This window comes from Brassica napus, assembly GCF_020379485.1.
Source record: "Brassica napus cultivar Da-Ae chromosome A9 unlocalized genomic scaffold, Da-Ae chrA09_Random_13, whole genome shotgun sequence".
In the NCBI taxonomy this organism is placed as follows: Eukaryota; Viridiplantae; Streptophyta; class Magnoliopsida; order Brassicales; family Brassicaceae; genus Brassica; species Brassica napus.
Genome location: NW_026014101.1, coordinates 19,122 through 34,808, shown reverse-complemented (window position 1 = coordinate 34,808; position 15,687 = coordinate 19,122). Strand labels below are relative to the sequence as shown.

The window sequence follows — 15,687 nt, the reverse complement described above, 5'->3', positions numbered from 1 at the left end:
TGACCAAAAACACAATTAGTTGCATTGAACATGCTTTTACCCTGTTACCCCGCGAACGGGTTATTTGTCAAACAAGCCTATATTCGGTTTATCGGTATGAGCTAAATGTATGTTACTAGATGCAACTAAATGTGTGTTTTAGTCAATATAGCCATGAATTTATGTTCCGTCAGTATAAACAAATGGTGTTTACTAAATCTGTGTGTTTAGTCAATATAGCCATGAATATATGTTGTGTCAGTAAAACAAATGTTGTTACAAAATGCTTTTTTAGTTTGGTTTGGACTTGATATGTCAACTGCACCTAGTTCAAACAAAAGCAGACTTGCATGACAAGAATACATGTTATCATCATGAAAACAACCTATTCTATAAAGAAAACGGTAAAGCTTGTAACAACAAAGGTGCAAAACCAATTGCTGCATTCTCAATTCAATCCGATAGCAGTGAAAATGTGAGTAAATGAAAAATTACTACTACTAATAGAGTTTGATACGAACTGCAATAGAGACGCGGCAAATAGGACAGGTTTGAATGGCTTCTCCACATTCGTCGCAAGTCTGGTGTCCACAGTTGAATGCCATGTTCTTTGTTTTAACCAGACAGATCGGGCAAACCTGAAATTCAATCCGAAAACAACGGTTAACTGATTTTGATTAATATACATGGTTAAGTCATTCTCTGAAAGTTATGTAATATAGAAATGAACAAACCTGGCTTTCGTTACTACCAGTTGACATAGGAGGTGCAGAGGTAACACTACTTGAACAAGAACTTTTCGAGCTCTTGCTCACAGATCGATTACAACCACTTATTGGTGGTTGACGAGCAATCTTGTTTGGACAGTTTCCAGTTCTCCGTCTGTAGATTTTGGAAACAAGATCATTTTTGTTTTGTTTTTATTAGAGAAAGCAATTATTACATTAGTTGCAGAGGGTTATAATAATGAGAACTTATACCCGAGTAAGCCGAGCGCGAGGGTGGCCTTATACTGAGAAGGGATCTCCATCAAGGCTGAAACTGCAAAACTCTCTTCTTTTCTTCCAGCATCAATGTTCTTCCCCTAATCTCCGTGAAATTCACAAACTGGAAGTTGTCAAAGGCACGAGCGGGGATGTTGTCATCAAACTGTCTCATTGTATCCCAAGGACCATCTCCAACACCAACCAAACTATCGATAATGGATACCGACTGCGCATTTAAGATCATCACAAGAAGCTCATCATCATCTAATTAATGTTGAATGAAACTAATAATCAAGAATTTTTTTTTTCTTTTTTTTTTACCTTGCTCTAACGATAGCATCAATGGTCTTACGCTCTTGTGAACTGAGTCCACCGTGCTGTGTTGTCACCTCCTAACAAACATCATAATTATCTAATTAGTAACCGATCATGTGAAAAGCGAAAAAGCAAAAGCCTTTAGTTTTTTTTTACCTGTCCATCAGCAATGATGAGAAGAACATGGTACTGCCCTCCACTTTCCTCCACAATAGTCATAGCCCTTTCGATAATGGGTGCAAAAGAAGTCGGACCTGCAAGACATAGCTGAGGAACAATCTCTCTGTAACGCGCAAGCACTTGTTCAACCCGTTACAGAATGCATCATCCGGAAAGAAACTGAATACATCCTGATCATGTGTTGTAGCTACAAGCACCAACCACACAAAAACAACAACCATTACTTCTCTTTGTCCTACTAAAGAAAAAAAAAAAGGACTTGTAATGCAGCAGAACATAACATTACCATCTCCAAAGCCATAACAAGGGATCAAGTTATCTTCGTCAAAAGAGGATAAAGTCTTTCCAATGATTGAAATAGCTTGCTCGTACGGGTTTGGAGCTGGTCCTATGTGATGTAAGCTCTTCCCGTCGAATGATCTCGCTCCTGTAAAATCAAATAACAAAAGTCAGAAACATTTAACATTAAAAAGTTACATATTCGAATATGCAAATAGGGTTTTTTCACCTGTCCACTCGTTGCTCTTTGTGACATCTATACCAACAATCAGATTCGATGACTCCAAACCGGCTTGCAAAGAGCAGCAGTAACCTAATTACCATAACCGGACATTCAAAGAAACATATCAAGAACAATAAAAAAAAAACTTTCAAGAATTTTGCCTTGATTAATGGTTACCTCATCGGTGGAACGGTAGTTATCGCCGATGAGTGAATACTTTTTGTCATGATTCTTTTGCTGAAACCCAGAAGGATGCTGTGGCGTGCTGTTTATCCTACTCTTCGAACTGCTACTTCCCATCTCTGAGAGATTTAAAACTAAACCTTTTAGAACTATGGTAAACACAAACGATCGCCTGCAACAACTCAACAAACATTATGTATAAGATCTGAAGTCGTCACACTGTTGAATCAGTAAAACCCTCGATGGTTACGTTTAAAGTAAGAACCTTTGTGAAAGAAAAAAAGAAGAATCGATTTTGAAGACTGAAGCGTCGCTGTTGAGGAACGAACGGTAAATAAAAATTCAAACTTTGCTAGTTGAATCGTGGAAAGAAGGCGTTAAAGATGTTACCTTTCAATCGATTCCGACTGAATCTGCTGAAGGATTCTTCTTGTTACGTTTCAATTTTCCAGTAAAACGACTCGAGGTTGTTTTTAGGGGTGATATATATACGACTTTCGATTTTACTCGCTTTACAATTTGGATTTTGTTCTGTCTATTTCTTTTTCTTTTTGAATTATATTTAATTGACTAGGAATGAAAAGCAATTAATAATAATATCCTAGGTGAGCTATATTATCGGGAATGATTTATCAGTTACTTGACCTTGGCAAATCTCTGCAATTTTTGAATTTTTTTTCTCTTTAACATATTTTTTTTAGTGTATTTTCATAAAAATATTGTTCAAGATGACTAACATAGATTTTATTAAAGGGTTGATATAAACATTTATCATATGGTTAACTAATCTAAATTTAGGATTTAGAATTAAGGGTTAGAATTTTGAAGGTGAGATTTAAAATTTTAAAAATAAAAATTAAATAATTTAAAATAAAAAAACTATTTTGGTTATTTTTAAAGCTATTTTGATGATAATAACTAGGGGTGGGCACTTCGGTTATTTATCGGTTCGGTTCGAGTTCGGTTCGGTTTGGTTGGTTTGGTTCTAGAACTTTTCCAGCTGAAGTAAACCATAGTTAGTTTGGTTTGGATCGATTTTGGTTCGGCTATGTTCAGTTCGGTTTATATTCGGTTTGGTTTGTATTCGATTCGGTTTGTATTTCGGTTCAGTTCGGTTTAATCGGATTTCTCTTAGTTTATTTATTATACAAGAAATCATGTTTTAATACACAAATGTATGGTTGTCATGAAATACTTTGTGTTGGACATAATCAAAAATTAAGTATGTAAATTAAATTCAATTTAATTAGACTTGGTTTAGGTTTTAATTTTAGGGTTTAAAAGTATACGCTATTGAAAAAAAATTAACATGGAAATTATGTGGGCTTAATGACGAATATTACAAAAGTTAGACGAAGTGTCATGGAAATCAAATTATATTAGGATTTCCTTGTGCAAAAGGAAACTGTGTGGGCTTAATCTTAGGATTTTAATATCTTGATATTATTAATAACTTTAATTTAAATAACTATAAAAATACTTTGGTTTATCGGTTCGGTTCGGTTTAAACCGAACTGAACTGAACCCGGGTTAGAAAAATCTCAACTGAAAGATTTGAAATAGACTTTGGTTTGGTTTGAATCGGTTCTGGTTCGGTCGGTTCGGTTCGATCGGTTCGGTTCAGTTTTTTTGCCCACCCCTAATAATAACTTAAAAACCTAATTGAGAGAATTGCCCTTTGATGTTATCTAAATTGTTAATATGTTTTTTATTTTTTATTTATTATTTGTCAAGTTTAAAAAAACTTTGCGAAATCTTTTATTTTATGGTTGCTTGGACAATTTGAGACTTTTCCGTTACTATTCGAAAATGTAAAATTTTAAAATAATTTTTATTTCTTGTAACATAAAAATAATTTAGTTGGTAACAATTTTTACATTTGTGCTATCGGAATATAGAATCAATAGCATAAGAATGATACTGGACATACTAAAATCATGTATTAATAGTACAAGTATGAACTACTACTAACATAAAATTGAACTTTTAATCTGCTTTTTGTGTGTGATTTATTTCAAGGATAGTGGACATACTAAAATGATCAATCCAATCAAGACATGCTAGTTCTTAGCATTCTACAACCACTCTTGCAATCCAAGAAAGGTCGTTGACAATGCACTTATAAACCCACAATAAAGTCTTGATCTCTATCAAGGAATCAGTTTTGATATGCGCATTTTAATAGAATCAAAGTTGGATATTGAGTTAATGGTACAATGTTCGAACCCCGGAGTAAAATCAGGATTTGGCTTTGGTTCTAATTACGTGACTCAACATAATTAGAGAATCAAGATTTAGCACTTATGAGTTATGTCCATAATTCGACAAAAAAACATTAGTGTTGGGCTTTGGCAAGATCACCCGACTCCTAAAATCAGGTTGAAACGGGCCTATTTTTAATACACGGGCTCAAAACAAAAATAAAAAAGTGGCCTACCAAATATTTTAATTAATTAATAAATGAATAGATATGAGTATATACCAAACCCGATAGCTTAGCTGCTTGGCCGTCCGTTGCCGTCGAAATTAAGAGTCCACCGCCGCTGAAGATCAGCTCTTGTTCCATCTACTCCGTCGTATCGCTGTCGGAATTCTCCATCCTCCGATCAGATTTAGATTCAGCTTTCCCGTAAAAACGTTTATTCCGATCTCACATCTTCCTATTTTTCGCCTCGTTGCCGAATCAACTGCCCCATTAAACACAAACCCTAGATCGACGGTGAGAAATGACCAGCGGAGCCGACGAGGACGCAGATGCCGTCCTCAGCGACGTCGAGTCCGACGAGCCAGCGCCCGTCGTTCTAAACGATCCGCCTCCTCGGGAAGAGGCACAAGACGAGAGGCTGACGGAGCTAATCGCGGAGCTAGATCGAGAGAAGAAGGCTCGAGAAGCCGCCGAGAGTTCGAAATCGGATCTCCAAGCGTCGTTCAATAGGCTCAAGGCACTTGCGCACGAGGCGATCAAGAAGCGCGACGAGTCCAAGAGGGAGCGAGACGAAGCCTTGAAGGAGAAGGAGAATCTATCGAAGGAGCTTGAGAGTGTGAGTAAAGGTAAAGATGAGGTTTTGAAGAAGCTTGATGAGGCTGTGAGGTCTAGAGATGGTTTGAAAGCAGAGATTGAGACTTCCTCTCATATGTTAGTGTCTGGGATTGAGAAGATATCGGGTAAAGTTAGCAGCTTTAAGAATTTCTCGAACGGAGGAGGGCTCCCGAAGTCTCAGAAGTACACTGGTTTGGCCTCTGTTGCCTATGGGGTTATCAAGCGTACGCATGAGATCGTGGAGGAGCTTGTTAAGCAGATTGATACGACTGCGAAGTCGAGGAACGAAGCTAGGGAGCAGATGGACCAGAGGAACTACGAGATAGCTATTGAAGTTTCTCAGTTGGAATCGACGATTAGTAATTTGAGGTTGGAGGTTGCGGAGAAGGCTTCGCTTGTTGATGATTTGGAGAGGGATGTGAGTGAGAAAGATAAGAGGGTTGTTGAGCTTGAGAAGGATAATTTGGAGAAAGTAAGTGTGCTTGAAGGTGAAGTTGTGGAGCTGAAACAGTTGGTTGATGAGTATGATGGGAAGTTGAAGACTATGGAAATGAAGATTGTTGCGCAGCGTCCTTTGTTGATGGATCAGCTGAGTCTTGTGTCAAAGATCCATGACCAGCTTAACGAAGTTGTGAAGATAGTTGACGGAAATAGTTCAGAACAGTCTGAGTCTTTCTTTATGCCTCAAGAGACTGATATGGAGGAGAACATTCGAGCTTCTTTAGCAGGTATGGAATCCATCTTCGAACTGACCAAAGTGGTTTCTGGGAAAACACAGAGTTTGGTAGAAGAGAAAAGCCATGAAGTGAAGAAGTTGAGTGAAACTGTTGGTCTATTAGTGAAAGAGAAGGAACATATTGGCACTTTACTGAGGAGCGCTTTGTCCAAAAGAATGATATCGGAGCAGTCATCCCAGAAAAGCGAAATGTTTCAAGCTGCAGAGAATGGTTTGAGGGATGTTGGTATTGATTTCAAATCCAAGGCTCAGGAATCTCTTGGTGATAGTCAAGATGATCATAGTACAGAAGAGAATGAAATATATTCTCTGGTGAGTGTTTATCTAGCTCAGTTATGTTTTATGAGCTTCGGATACATTATGATGTCTCCATATCGGAATGCAGGCAAGCACATTGGAGAATATTGTCAAGGCATCTCAACTCAAGATTGTTGAACTGCAGCATTCGTTGGAGGAATCAAGGCAAGCTCTCTAAAACGAAATCATTCTTTATACTTTTAACTTTGATAGAGGACATCCACTAGGTTTCACTAGGAAAGTACATGATTTGGTTTACCTCAGAACATCGGGTGGCCTAGGAACCATGGGCACCATTATCCGATCCAAATAGTAAGAAAATGATTAAGAAAATGATTTCACACAGCTTTATATTGGGAACACTAACTTACACATGTGCTTGCCGCATCTTACTTGATGTTTAATGAAAGTCCGTGGAAGTTACTATTCGAATAGCATCGATGTGGTTTCCTATATTTTGATATGTGGTACTTGTAATTGTCCACGTTTTGTGGCCACACTCCACAGTGATCCTGCTTGCTTTTGTTGGCGCAACTTACGTGGGCCACTTCTTCTTTTTATTTATAAATCAACAGGGAAGAGATTAGTTCTCTGAGGAAACAATTGGACTCTCAGACAAAGGAGCTTAACCAGAGAATGCGCCAAATAGAAGAACTTAAAGAAAAGGAGAGAATAGCGAATGAAAATGTGAGTGAACTTTCTGCTTGCTAGACTTTTGAAGTTGATTGTTTTGTTTGCAATTGGTCAATGTATGACTGAATTATAATACACAGTCTCGAGAATTTGAGTTTGTTTAAACTGTGGTTTTCTTTGATGCTTAGGTTGAAGGTCTTATGACTGACATTGCTGCTGCGGAAGAAGAAATAGAGAGATGGAAAGTAGCAGCTGAGCAGGAGGCTGCTGCTGGTGGAGCTGTTGAACAAGACTTCACGTCACAGGTGCGTAATAAGTCCTCGTGTTAGTCTAGTGCAGGAGCATTGTAATTACCCTAAGTGGCTTGTAGTAGATTATGACAGTGTTGACAACTCAGCGACTAATTAGTTGAGTCGGGTTAGCTAGAGAGCTAACAAGTTAAAAGAAAGTAGGAGAATGAGTTGAGATATTCAAGATTGAATATGGTTTGTGATCTGATATTTGAGCAGAGAGTAAAGATTTTCTCATTGATCAAGTCTGTCTATTGTGTGTGTAGCTCTTGGTGAAGTGAATAAAGGATTTACCTGGTTTTGGAACCTATCATGTATGGTCTGAACTCTTTTTGTCTTTGTTTCTTCAGTTGCATGTGCTCAAAGAGGAACTTGAAGAGGCAAAGCAAGCGATTAAAGAATCAGAGAAGAAACTAAAATTTAAGGAAGAGACGGCAGCAGCAGCCATGGGTGCAAGGGATGCAGCCGAGAGATCTCTGAAACTCGCAGACAATAGGGCAACTAGGTTGAGGGAAAGAATACAAGATCTAAACCGTAAAATTGAAGAGTTAGAAACCCATCGAGATATGAGTACTTCAAACAGAGCTAGGTATGTGTGTTGGCCATGGCAACTTTTGGGGATTGATTTTGTGGGAGGTCGAAGAATTGAGTCGGAACAAGAACAGAGTTCCAACGAGATGGAACTCGCTGAACCTTTGTTATGAGAAACCCGGTATTTATACATTTACTCTTTGTATTTGTTTTGATTTCTATGTATATACCAGCTGATAACGTTTAAAAGCTTGAATTTGTTTTGTTTCATGTTGTAATGTTTTTACTGAATGGAGTTTGATTTTGCACACCCACAGTGATGATCAATAAACTATTGTTTGTTAAAAATCTTTGCGTGTAATAGGATCACATGATGCGTCTGTCGGATCATAAGTAAATGACTGGGACATTTTAAAGGTTCGGATATGATACTGTCTTAGTCTTTGCAACCTTTTTTGTATGTAATCTGTATAAATTTGTCCAAACCACTCTTGTTACTGGCTCTCTATTTCTTTGATTACTTTTAGTTCAATATTATGAAATGTCACATCTCAGATGTTTTCTTAGTCCGATGTCAAACTTTGTAGTCTTGTAAAAGGAGAAGATAACTAGATTAAAGGCTGAGAACAAGCTAGCTTGGAAATAGCTGATCAATTTTTTTCCACTGATGTTTATAATCAGGGTGACAAAGTTTAAGAGAGATGGTTACAATTTTCAAATAAACCCGAAAATGCCTCAAACAGGTGAGGAGCCAAAAAAGATAAACCAACGTAAACGCCAACTAATCAAACCGGTACAAGATCATTAACCAAAGTATTCTTAAGCCAAAAAGGATAACCCCTAGCCATATAAGAATGTAACCGGGCACCATAAGAAGCACTTTCAGCAATGAGCAATGCACCTAGATTAGTTTTAGGATCTTCAGATTGAAACTACCAACTTGGTGGTATATAGCGCCAGAATGATCTCTGAAACTTGAAAAGCAAAGGATGGCCATGTTTTAGGTCTTGTAACAGCTCCCACCAAGTCTTTTGCTTCAGGGCCAAAGAAACATTAGAGAGTTTTAAACTGGACATACTATTAGTAGCCCATGGTAAGCATTGCAGCTTTGCATCATCAAGACTATCAATCTGAGCAAAAGTATGTCGGCTATGTAGAAGAACCTTTCTTTCATGGTTTCTGAACATCCAAGAAATCCAACAATTTGCTTTCTTGTCCCAAGAATAAGCTAGAATGCATTTGACCCAAGAAGGTGGAGGTGGAATCCAAGTTTGATGAGAAAGGTCTTTAGATGAAGGATGACAGTTTTCTATTTCAGCTTCTACTCTTTGAGCAAAGAACGAGAGTTCCACATCTTCTTTAATCTTTTTACAGGGGTTAAAGCATTTACCCTCAAACAACATAGAATTTCTTCTTTTCCAAATATACCATAGTGTCCAAGGAAATCGTCTAGCAATATCTGGAGCAAGGAATAAGACTTACTTGTTTTATGGAGGTAATGAAAGTTTGAGAACAGACCCCGAGGAGATGTCTAAGCGCGGCCTTGGGAAGTTTGAAAGTGCCAAATTTGACGAGCTACATCACATGTAAAGAGGAGATGATTAATAGACTCGCCTTCTAGTTCACAAGCTTGGCATCTTGAATCAACTTTCATACCCCTTGATAAAATCCTATCAGCGACAGAAAGAGCTTCTGAAAGGACTTTCCATAGAAAGGTCTTGATCTTTGGAGAAGTTTTCAAAGACCAAACCTGAGCTTTAAGGGTATTAATCGAGGGCATGGCTTTGACTTTAGTATGTAACCGGAAATTTGTAATCTGATTTTGCATCCAATAGCCTGATTTAACTGAATACTTGCCACTTTTATTATATATCCAAACCGAAAAATCTTCTTTAAACACCACATGACTTGTCTTAAGTATAGAAGCTACATCTTCAGGGTAGAATAGAGCTTCCAGCTTTTCTTTGATCCAATCTCTTCTGACATAGTCAATCAGATCACATACACGAAGATCAATATCAATAATTTCTTTTTTTCATCAGAGGTCTTTGTATGTTTCCATAGTTGATCCATGAATCTGTCCAGACATTAAGAGATGAACCATTCCCAACCATTTTAATAAGTCATTTAACCAAGAGATCACGGCCATGAAGAAAACTTCTCCAAGCAAAGGAAGGCCTCGAAGGGAGAGAAGCAGATAGGAAATCATCATTCTCAAAATATTTTCTTCTCATAACCTGAGAATATAAGGTGTTTGGGTTTTCCAGAATAATCCAAGCTTGTTTAGCTAATAAAGCTTGGTCAAAAACTTCAATATCTCTACCCCCCCCCCCAAATCTTCCTTTGAGAGACACATGATCCCAATTAACTCAATGAATCTTTCTTTTATCCTCAGAAGAAATCCACCAAAAATTTGAAATTGCAAATACTAGAGAATCACAAGTGGTTTTAGAAAGTTAAAAACAAGACATAGCATGAATATGCATAGCTAAAGCTACTGTCTTAATCAGAATATCTTTTCCACCTTGTGATAGAAGTCTAGCAAACCATCCAGAGAGTTTAGCTTTTAAAGAGACGTGGATATACCTGAGCATGTCAACTTTTGAACCTTTAAAACATTCAGGAAATCCAAGATAAGTTCCCATTCCACCTTCTTTTTTCAATCCCTAGACTCTGTTTAATCTGCTCCTTCATTATGACATTAACCTTACTTTCCAAATGCAATAGATGACTTACTTGGGTTTACCATTTTCCCTGTAGCTTCCCCATACACTCTTGGAATTCTCTTTATTTCATCAGTCTGAGAAGAGTCAGCTTTGCAAATGAATAAACTTTCATCTGCGAATAACAGATGATGAAGGGAATGACCTGACTCAGAAAACCGAATGCCTGAGATGCTACGCTGAGCAGAGGATCTATTCAATAAGTGAATCAAGGCTTCATTATAGATGAAAAAAAAAAAGGGAGATAAGGGATCTCCCTGCCTTAATCCTCTCTGAGGAACAATGTAGCCATGTGGTTTATCACTGATCAATACTGAATATGTAACTGTAGTTACACAAACCATTATCCATTGTATCCATTATTGATGATGAAACCCTAGAGCTTGAATCAAGGCTTTAAAAACTTCTATTGGACCCAATCAAAAGCCTTCAACATGTCAGACTTAATAGCCATATACTGAGATGATAATGTCGGATGAGTAGATAGACTGTGAACCACTTCATGAGCCATTATGATATTATCAGAAATTAATCTTTCTGACACAAAAGCAGATTGCGTTGGAGATATAATGAGACGCATGAGAGGTTATAATCTCTGCAGTAAGATCTTGGCTATTATCTTGTATGGGACAAAACATAAACTGATGGGTCGAAAATCTAACATAAAAGATGAGTTTACCTTTTTAGGAATAAGGCAAAGCTGAGTATAATTCCACTCCAAAAGTAAATAACCTGTCTCAAAGAAATTATAGACTTCAGACGTGACCTGGCCTCTAATGACTTCCCAAAACTGTTGAGAAAATAAGCTTGTCATACCATTAGCTCCAGGAGCCTTTGAAAGATTGATAGAGAAAAGGGCTTCTTTAACTTATAATGAGTAACTTTTACTGATCAAATCCAAATTCATCAAGTGAGTAACTTTAGGAGTGAAGTTTTGAACTTAGTCAGATGGGTTTGTAAAAGAAAATAGTGAGTTGGAAAATTCACATCAACCATTCCTTTTGAAGCCTCAGATCTTTGTTCTTTTCCATTACCATCAATTAACATCTATATACTTTTCTTAGACCGATTAGCTTTGACGGAGGCATGAAAGAATTTAGTATTTTTATCACCTGAATTTGCCCATCTCTCTTTACATTTTTGACTCCAAAAAGATTCTTCATCCTTATAAACTTTCATTATATCCGACTTGAGAAGATGAAGATGACGGAAATTGGGATAAACAGAGGACTGCTCCAATTTCAGCTTCGCATCCAGGTCCAGAATTTGAGATTTTGAGTTAAGAGAGTTGACCTTCTTTAGCTTACTCAAAGCTTTTCGGCATAGGCAAAATTTTATTTGATACTGATGCACCAACCAAAGAATCAGGACTGTTCCAAGCTTGCGAGATAGCATTCTTAATATTTGGCTGATGAAGAAATCTTCTATCAAAACTTACCAAAACCGATCTATGATCTGAGCCTTTTTTCAAGAAAAGCTTGGTTTGATGCAGGAAATAGACAGTTTTATTCAATATTCCGAAGCATCGATCAAGCTGACATTGTATCCACATATTATTTCTCTTACCTCTCCATGTGAGCATTCCCAGTGCTTGGTAATTCAGTCATTCGACAAGCTCTGATCATATTAGTGAACGGAACAAAAGTAGCACCACCTCCACTTTTCTCGCCGTTATGAAGAATGTCATTAAAGTCACCTAACAAACACCAACATTCTTGACGATTCACTCCTATCTTTGAAAGCCGCTCCCATAATTTAGCTGATCAATTAATAAGTGAGAAGAATGCAAGAAACAAAGGTTAATTAATCCTTTTTTTTTTACCTTTTTATACAAAAAACAAGAAGAAGAGCACACAAGTGGGGGGGAAGACAATACACTGTCGGAACATAGGCTATATAGCCACATCTTCTCCAAAAATGTAAGTGGAGCAAGTTTTAATCTGCAAAGCCAAAATAGAGGATATGTTGTAATCTCCAAAAGTAAAAGGATTTGTTAAGAGTTTGAATCTTTAAAATTGGATATGAACAGCATATGTATATATCTGTATATAGGCTTCGAAATCTGAATGGTGCAATGGAATGGATGCTGCCAGATGTAGATTAATCAGAACAAGTTTGTTAGTGTACCAAACTGTAAGAAACAATATGTGATATTGAAAAACATAACATGCAGGTGAACAAATGTGAAAGGGTGTGAAATGTAAATTTTAGTACTCTATACTATACGTAAACGAGATATTCATCATTGTTGTAAAATTAGTACTATATTTCTTAACATTTTTACCCAGAGAAAAAGAAAAATAGTACTATATACTATACTATACATAAATGTAATTATTTTATTAATAAAAATATTATTTTACAACTTTAATTTACAGCTATTAAATGTTTCGAAAATAAATGTGGCTGATATATATATATATATACTTATATATTAATATTACGTGCTAAAAATAGGTTAACACATGACTTTTGAACCGTTCAAAGTTTAAAAAGGAACTTTAAAGTTATTACTTCTTGATCTTCTTCTTGTTTGGAGTCAATTATTCATAAAGATATCTGCCAAAAATGGAAAATATTTCGCCCATATGATGACCAAGTACCAAATCAAAACCAATTAATATAAAAATTCCAAAGAGATTACTCCCCATTTAATTTGGCTTACACTTCCATATGCTAAATCAGTAATCATATCACAGAAAATCTGTAAATTTTAGAAAATCAAATATCATTTGGCTGCTATATTTTTAATCTCCTTTGAGATAAAACCAAAACCCACATCTGTTCTGAAAAAGATCTCAAAAACCGATCACTGGGTGTTCTACTGATTTGTAATGTCATGAATAAATTGTATTTTTTTCTATCTGGTTAAGAATATATATGTGTTATCTATTTAATGACGAATACCGTTTGATTCAATATCATGCAACATCTTTGATCCAACGTGAATTGAGTCTTTGATTAGATCATGCGTATTGGTCACATGTTTAATTGCATCGCTCGAGTAATTTAGCTCATTGCAGTTTTGTTTATAATAGGAGTAATGGTGTTGGTGACATTTGGAGCTTAGAATCAAAAGTTGTGATTAAAAAACATAATTATGGGAATCTTGTCACGCAGGTAACAATCCCTTTATCTCGTTTCTTTTCTTCTTTTCTCTGTAGACGTATAGAAGGCTTTAGACCAGCTTATAATTGTTGTTGGTACAGTCCAACTTATGGTAGAAGATCAGAAGATAATGGCATGAAGCTTCTTGCAACTGCTTTGTTTGCTACAGCTTTTGGCATTCTCCTTGGACTATCATTTCCATCTTTATGGATCACTAAGGTTAGTCTTCTTTCTCTCCAATCTATTCTTTGATTCTTCTTAGATTTTTTCTTTATGTTGCCATTTTGTATTGTGAAGGCGAATCTACCGAAAAACCTTCTTCGTTCCATTACTATCTCAAATAGACATTCAGATATTGCAGCTCTTGTACATGCCATTGATATCTCAAAGGTTTGTTTTGTGTTATTCTTTTATAAACTTTACACATTTGTTTGCATGTTTCAAGAACAGTGTGATTCACATTTTACTCAGATATGGGTTTCTTCAAATCCCAAAGGTGCTGAGAGATTGCCACCCGGTATTATTGCATCCGAATCAGACTTGTACTTGCGCAGGTTATGGGGGAACCCTGAAGAGGTTTGTTTCTCCAAACCACATTCTCATTCTTTGATTTTACATTTCTACGTGTGAGATCAGTGACACTAGCTTTTGTTTCTTCTCTCTGCTTCCTCAGGATTTGAAGAAGAAACCGAGATATCTAGTAACATTTACAGTGGGTTATAAACAAAGACAAAACATAGATGCGTGTGTTAAGAAGGTTGCTTCATGTCCTTTTTTTTCTGTTTTTATCTTAATAGTAAACTCATTTATGTTTTGTCTTCCTAATTAAAAACAGTTTTCAGACAACTTTACCATTGTTCTGTTTCATTACGATGGAAGAACAAGTGAGTGGGATGATGAGTTTGAATGGTCGAAGAATGTAATACACATTAGTGTTCGGAAGCAGACAAAATGGTAGCAATATCTTTGCTTAGACCTCTCTATTTATTTCCCCTAGTTATATGATTTTTTTTTACTCTCTCATATATTGTGAATATATAAGGTGGTATGCAAAGAGATTCTTGCACCCTGACATTGTAGCGCGATACGATTATATATTCATGTGGGATGAAGATCTTGGAGTCGATCACTTTGACGCAGAAGAGTTAGTTTATTTTACACTCACTTCCATTTTATTTTTTATCTTAAATAATAATATAAGTTTGTTGTTGCAGATACATACACATGGTCAAGAAGCATGGCCTTGAGATTTCACAGCCTGGTTTGGACCCAGAGAAAGGGTGTGTACATGGCAAATCACTAAAAAAAGAGAGCATGTTGAAGTCCATAAGTATGTAGGACTCATATACATTTCATCTGTAGCATGATTTTGTTACATTAATTTCTTTGTAATAATGGCTTTGAATTATCAGGGAAACAGATGAGAAACTCGAGTGGTGCTCTAATCCTCCTCGGCCTCCATGTGCTGCGTATGTTAAAAATATCTCTTTATCAAACTCAATGTTGACATCTTCTCATATATAGCTTTGAGACTTTTATAACACAACAGATTTGTGGAGATAATGGCTCCTGTTTTCTCAAGAGATGCATGGCGCTGCGTGTGGCATATGATTCAGGTTACACTTACTCTATTACCCCCTGTTTACATTTACTTCTTTTTAGTTCTTTTTATCTATCTCTTGCTTACACCTTTTTATGAACCCCATAACAGAATGATTTGGTTCACGGTTGGGGTCTTGACTTTGCACTCAGAAGATGTGTGAGGTACACAAAACATTACATGTTTTTAGCGTTATAGAAATGTTTTTTTGTTATTCGATTATAAAGAGGCTTCCATATTATTTATATGTGAAAATGAAGGAGCCTGCTTATGAGAAGATAGGAATTGTAGACACTCAGTGGATCGTTCATCAATTTATACCTTCCCTTGGCAGTCAGGGAAAGGAAGAAGATGGGAAATCGCCATGGCAAGGGGTAAGAGAAGCTTGGTCAAGAACTTGACAAGCAAGTAAGTAGATGTGTCTATATGTTTTAAAAAACTTGTGTGGTTGTTGTTCATGTAGGTGAAGGATAGATGCCATATGGAATGGAAAATGTTCGAGAGAGAGAGTGGATGAGGCAGAGAAAGAATATTTTAAATCGTTACAAGTTCAAACCCCATCCAATTCAACTACATTGCACTAG

The 15,687-nt window shown here is 36.6% G+C and overlaps 1 protein-coding gene and 2 pseudogenes across 1 annotated transcript; 2 read left to right on the top strand and 1 right to left on the bottom strand.

Annotated features, from left to right (window-relative positions):
* Positions 1 to 216: 216 nt before the first annotated feature.
* On the bottom strand, positions 217 to 2,262 carry LOC125594538 (annotated as a pseudogene).
* Positions 2,263 to 4,643: 2,381 nt separating this feature from the next.
* On the top strand, positions 4,644 to 8,015 carry LOC106367355 (paramyosin-like). The gene is made up of 5 exons (XM_013807117.3): positions 4,644 to 6,233; positions 6,307 to 6,383; positions 6,794 to 6,905; positions 7,040 to 7,156; positions 7,492 to 8,015. Exons 1-5 carry the CDS (start codon positions 4,872 to 4,874, stop codon positions 7,843 to 7,845), a joined length of 2,022 nt encoding a protein of 673 aa, XP_013662571.1. The 5' UTR covers positions 4,644 to 4,871; the 3' UTR covers positions 7,846 to 8,015.
* A 5,238-nt stretch (positions 8,016 to 13,253) lies between these two features.
* Positions 13,254 to 15,687, top strand: LOC125594539 (annotated as a pseudogene).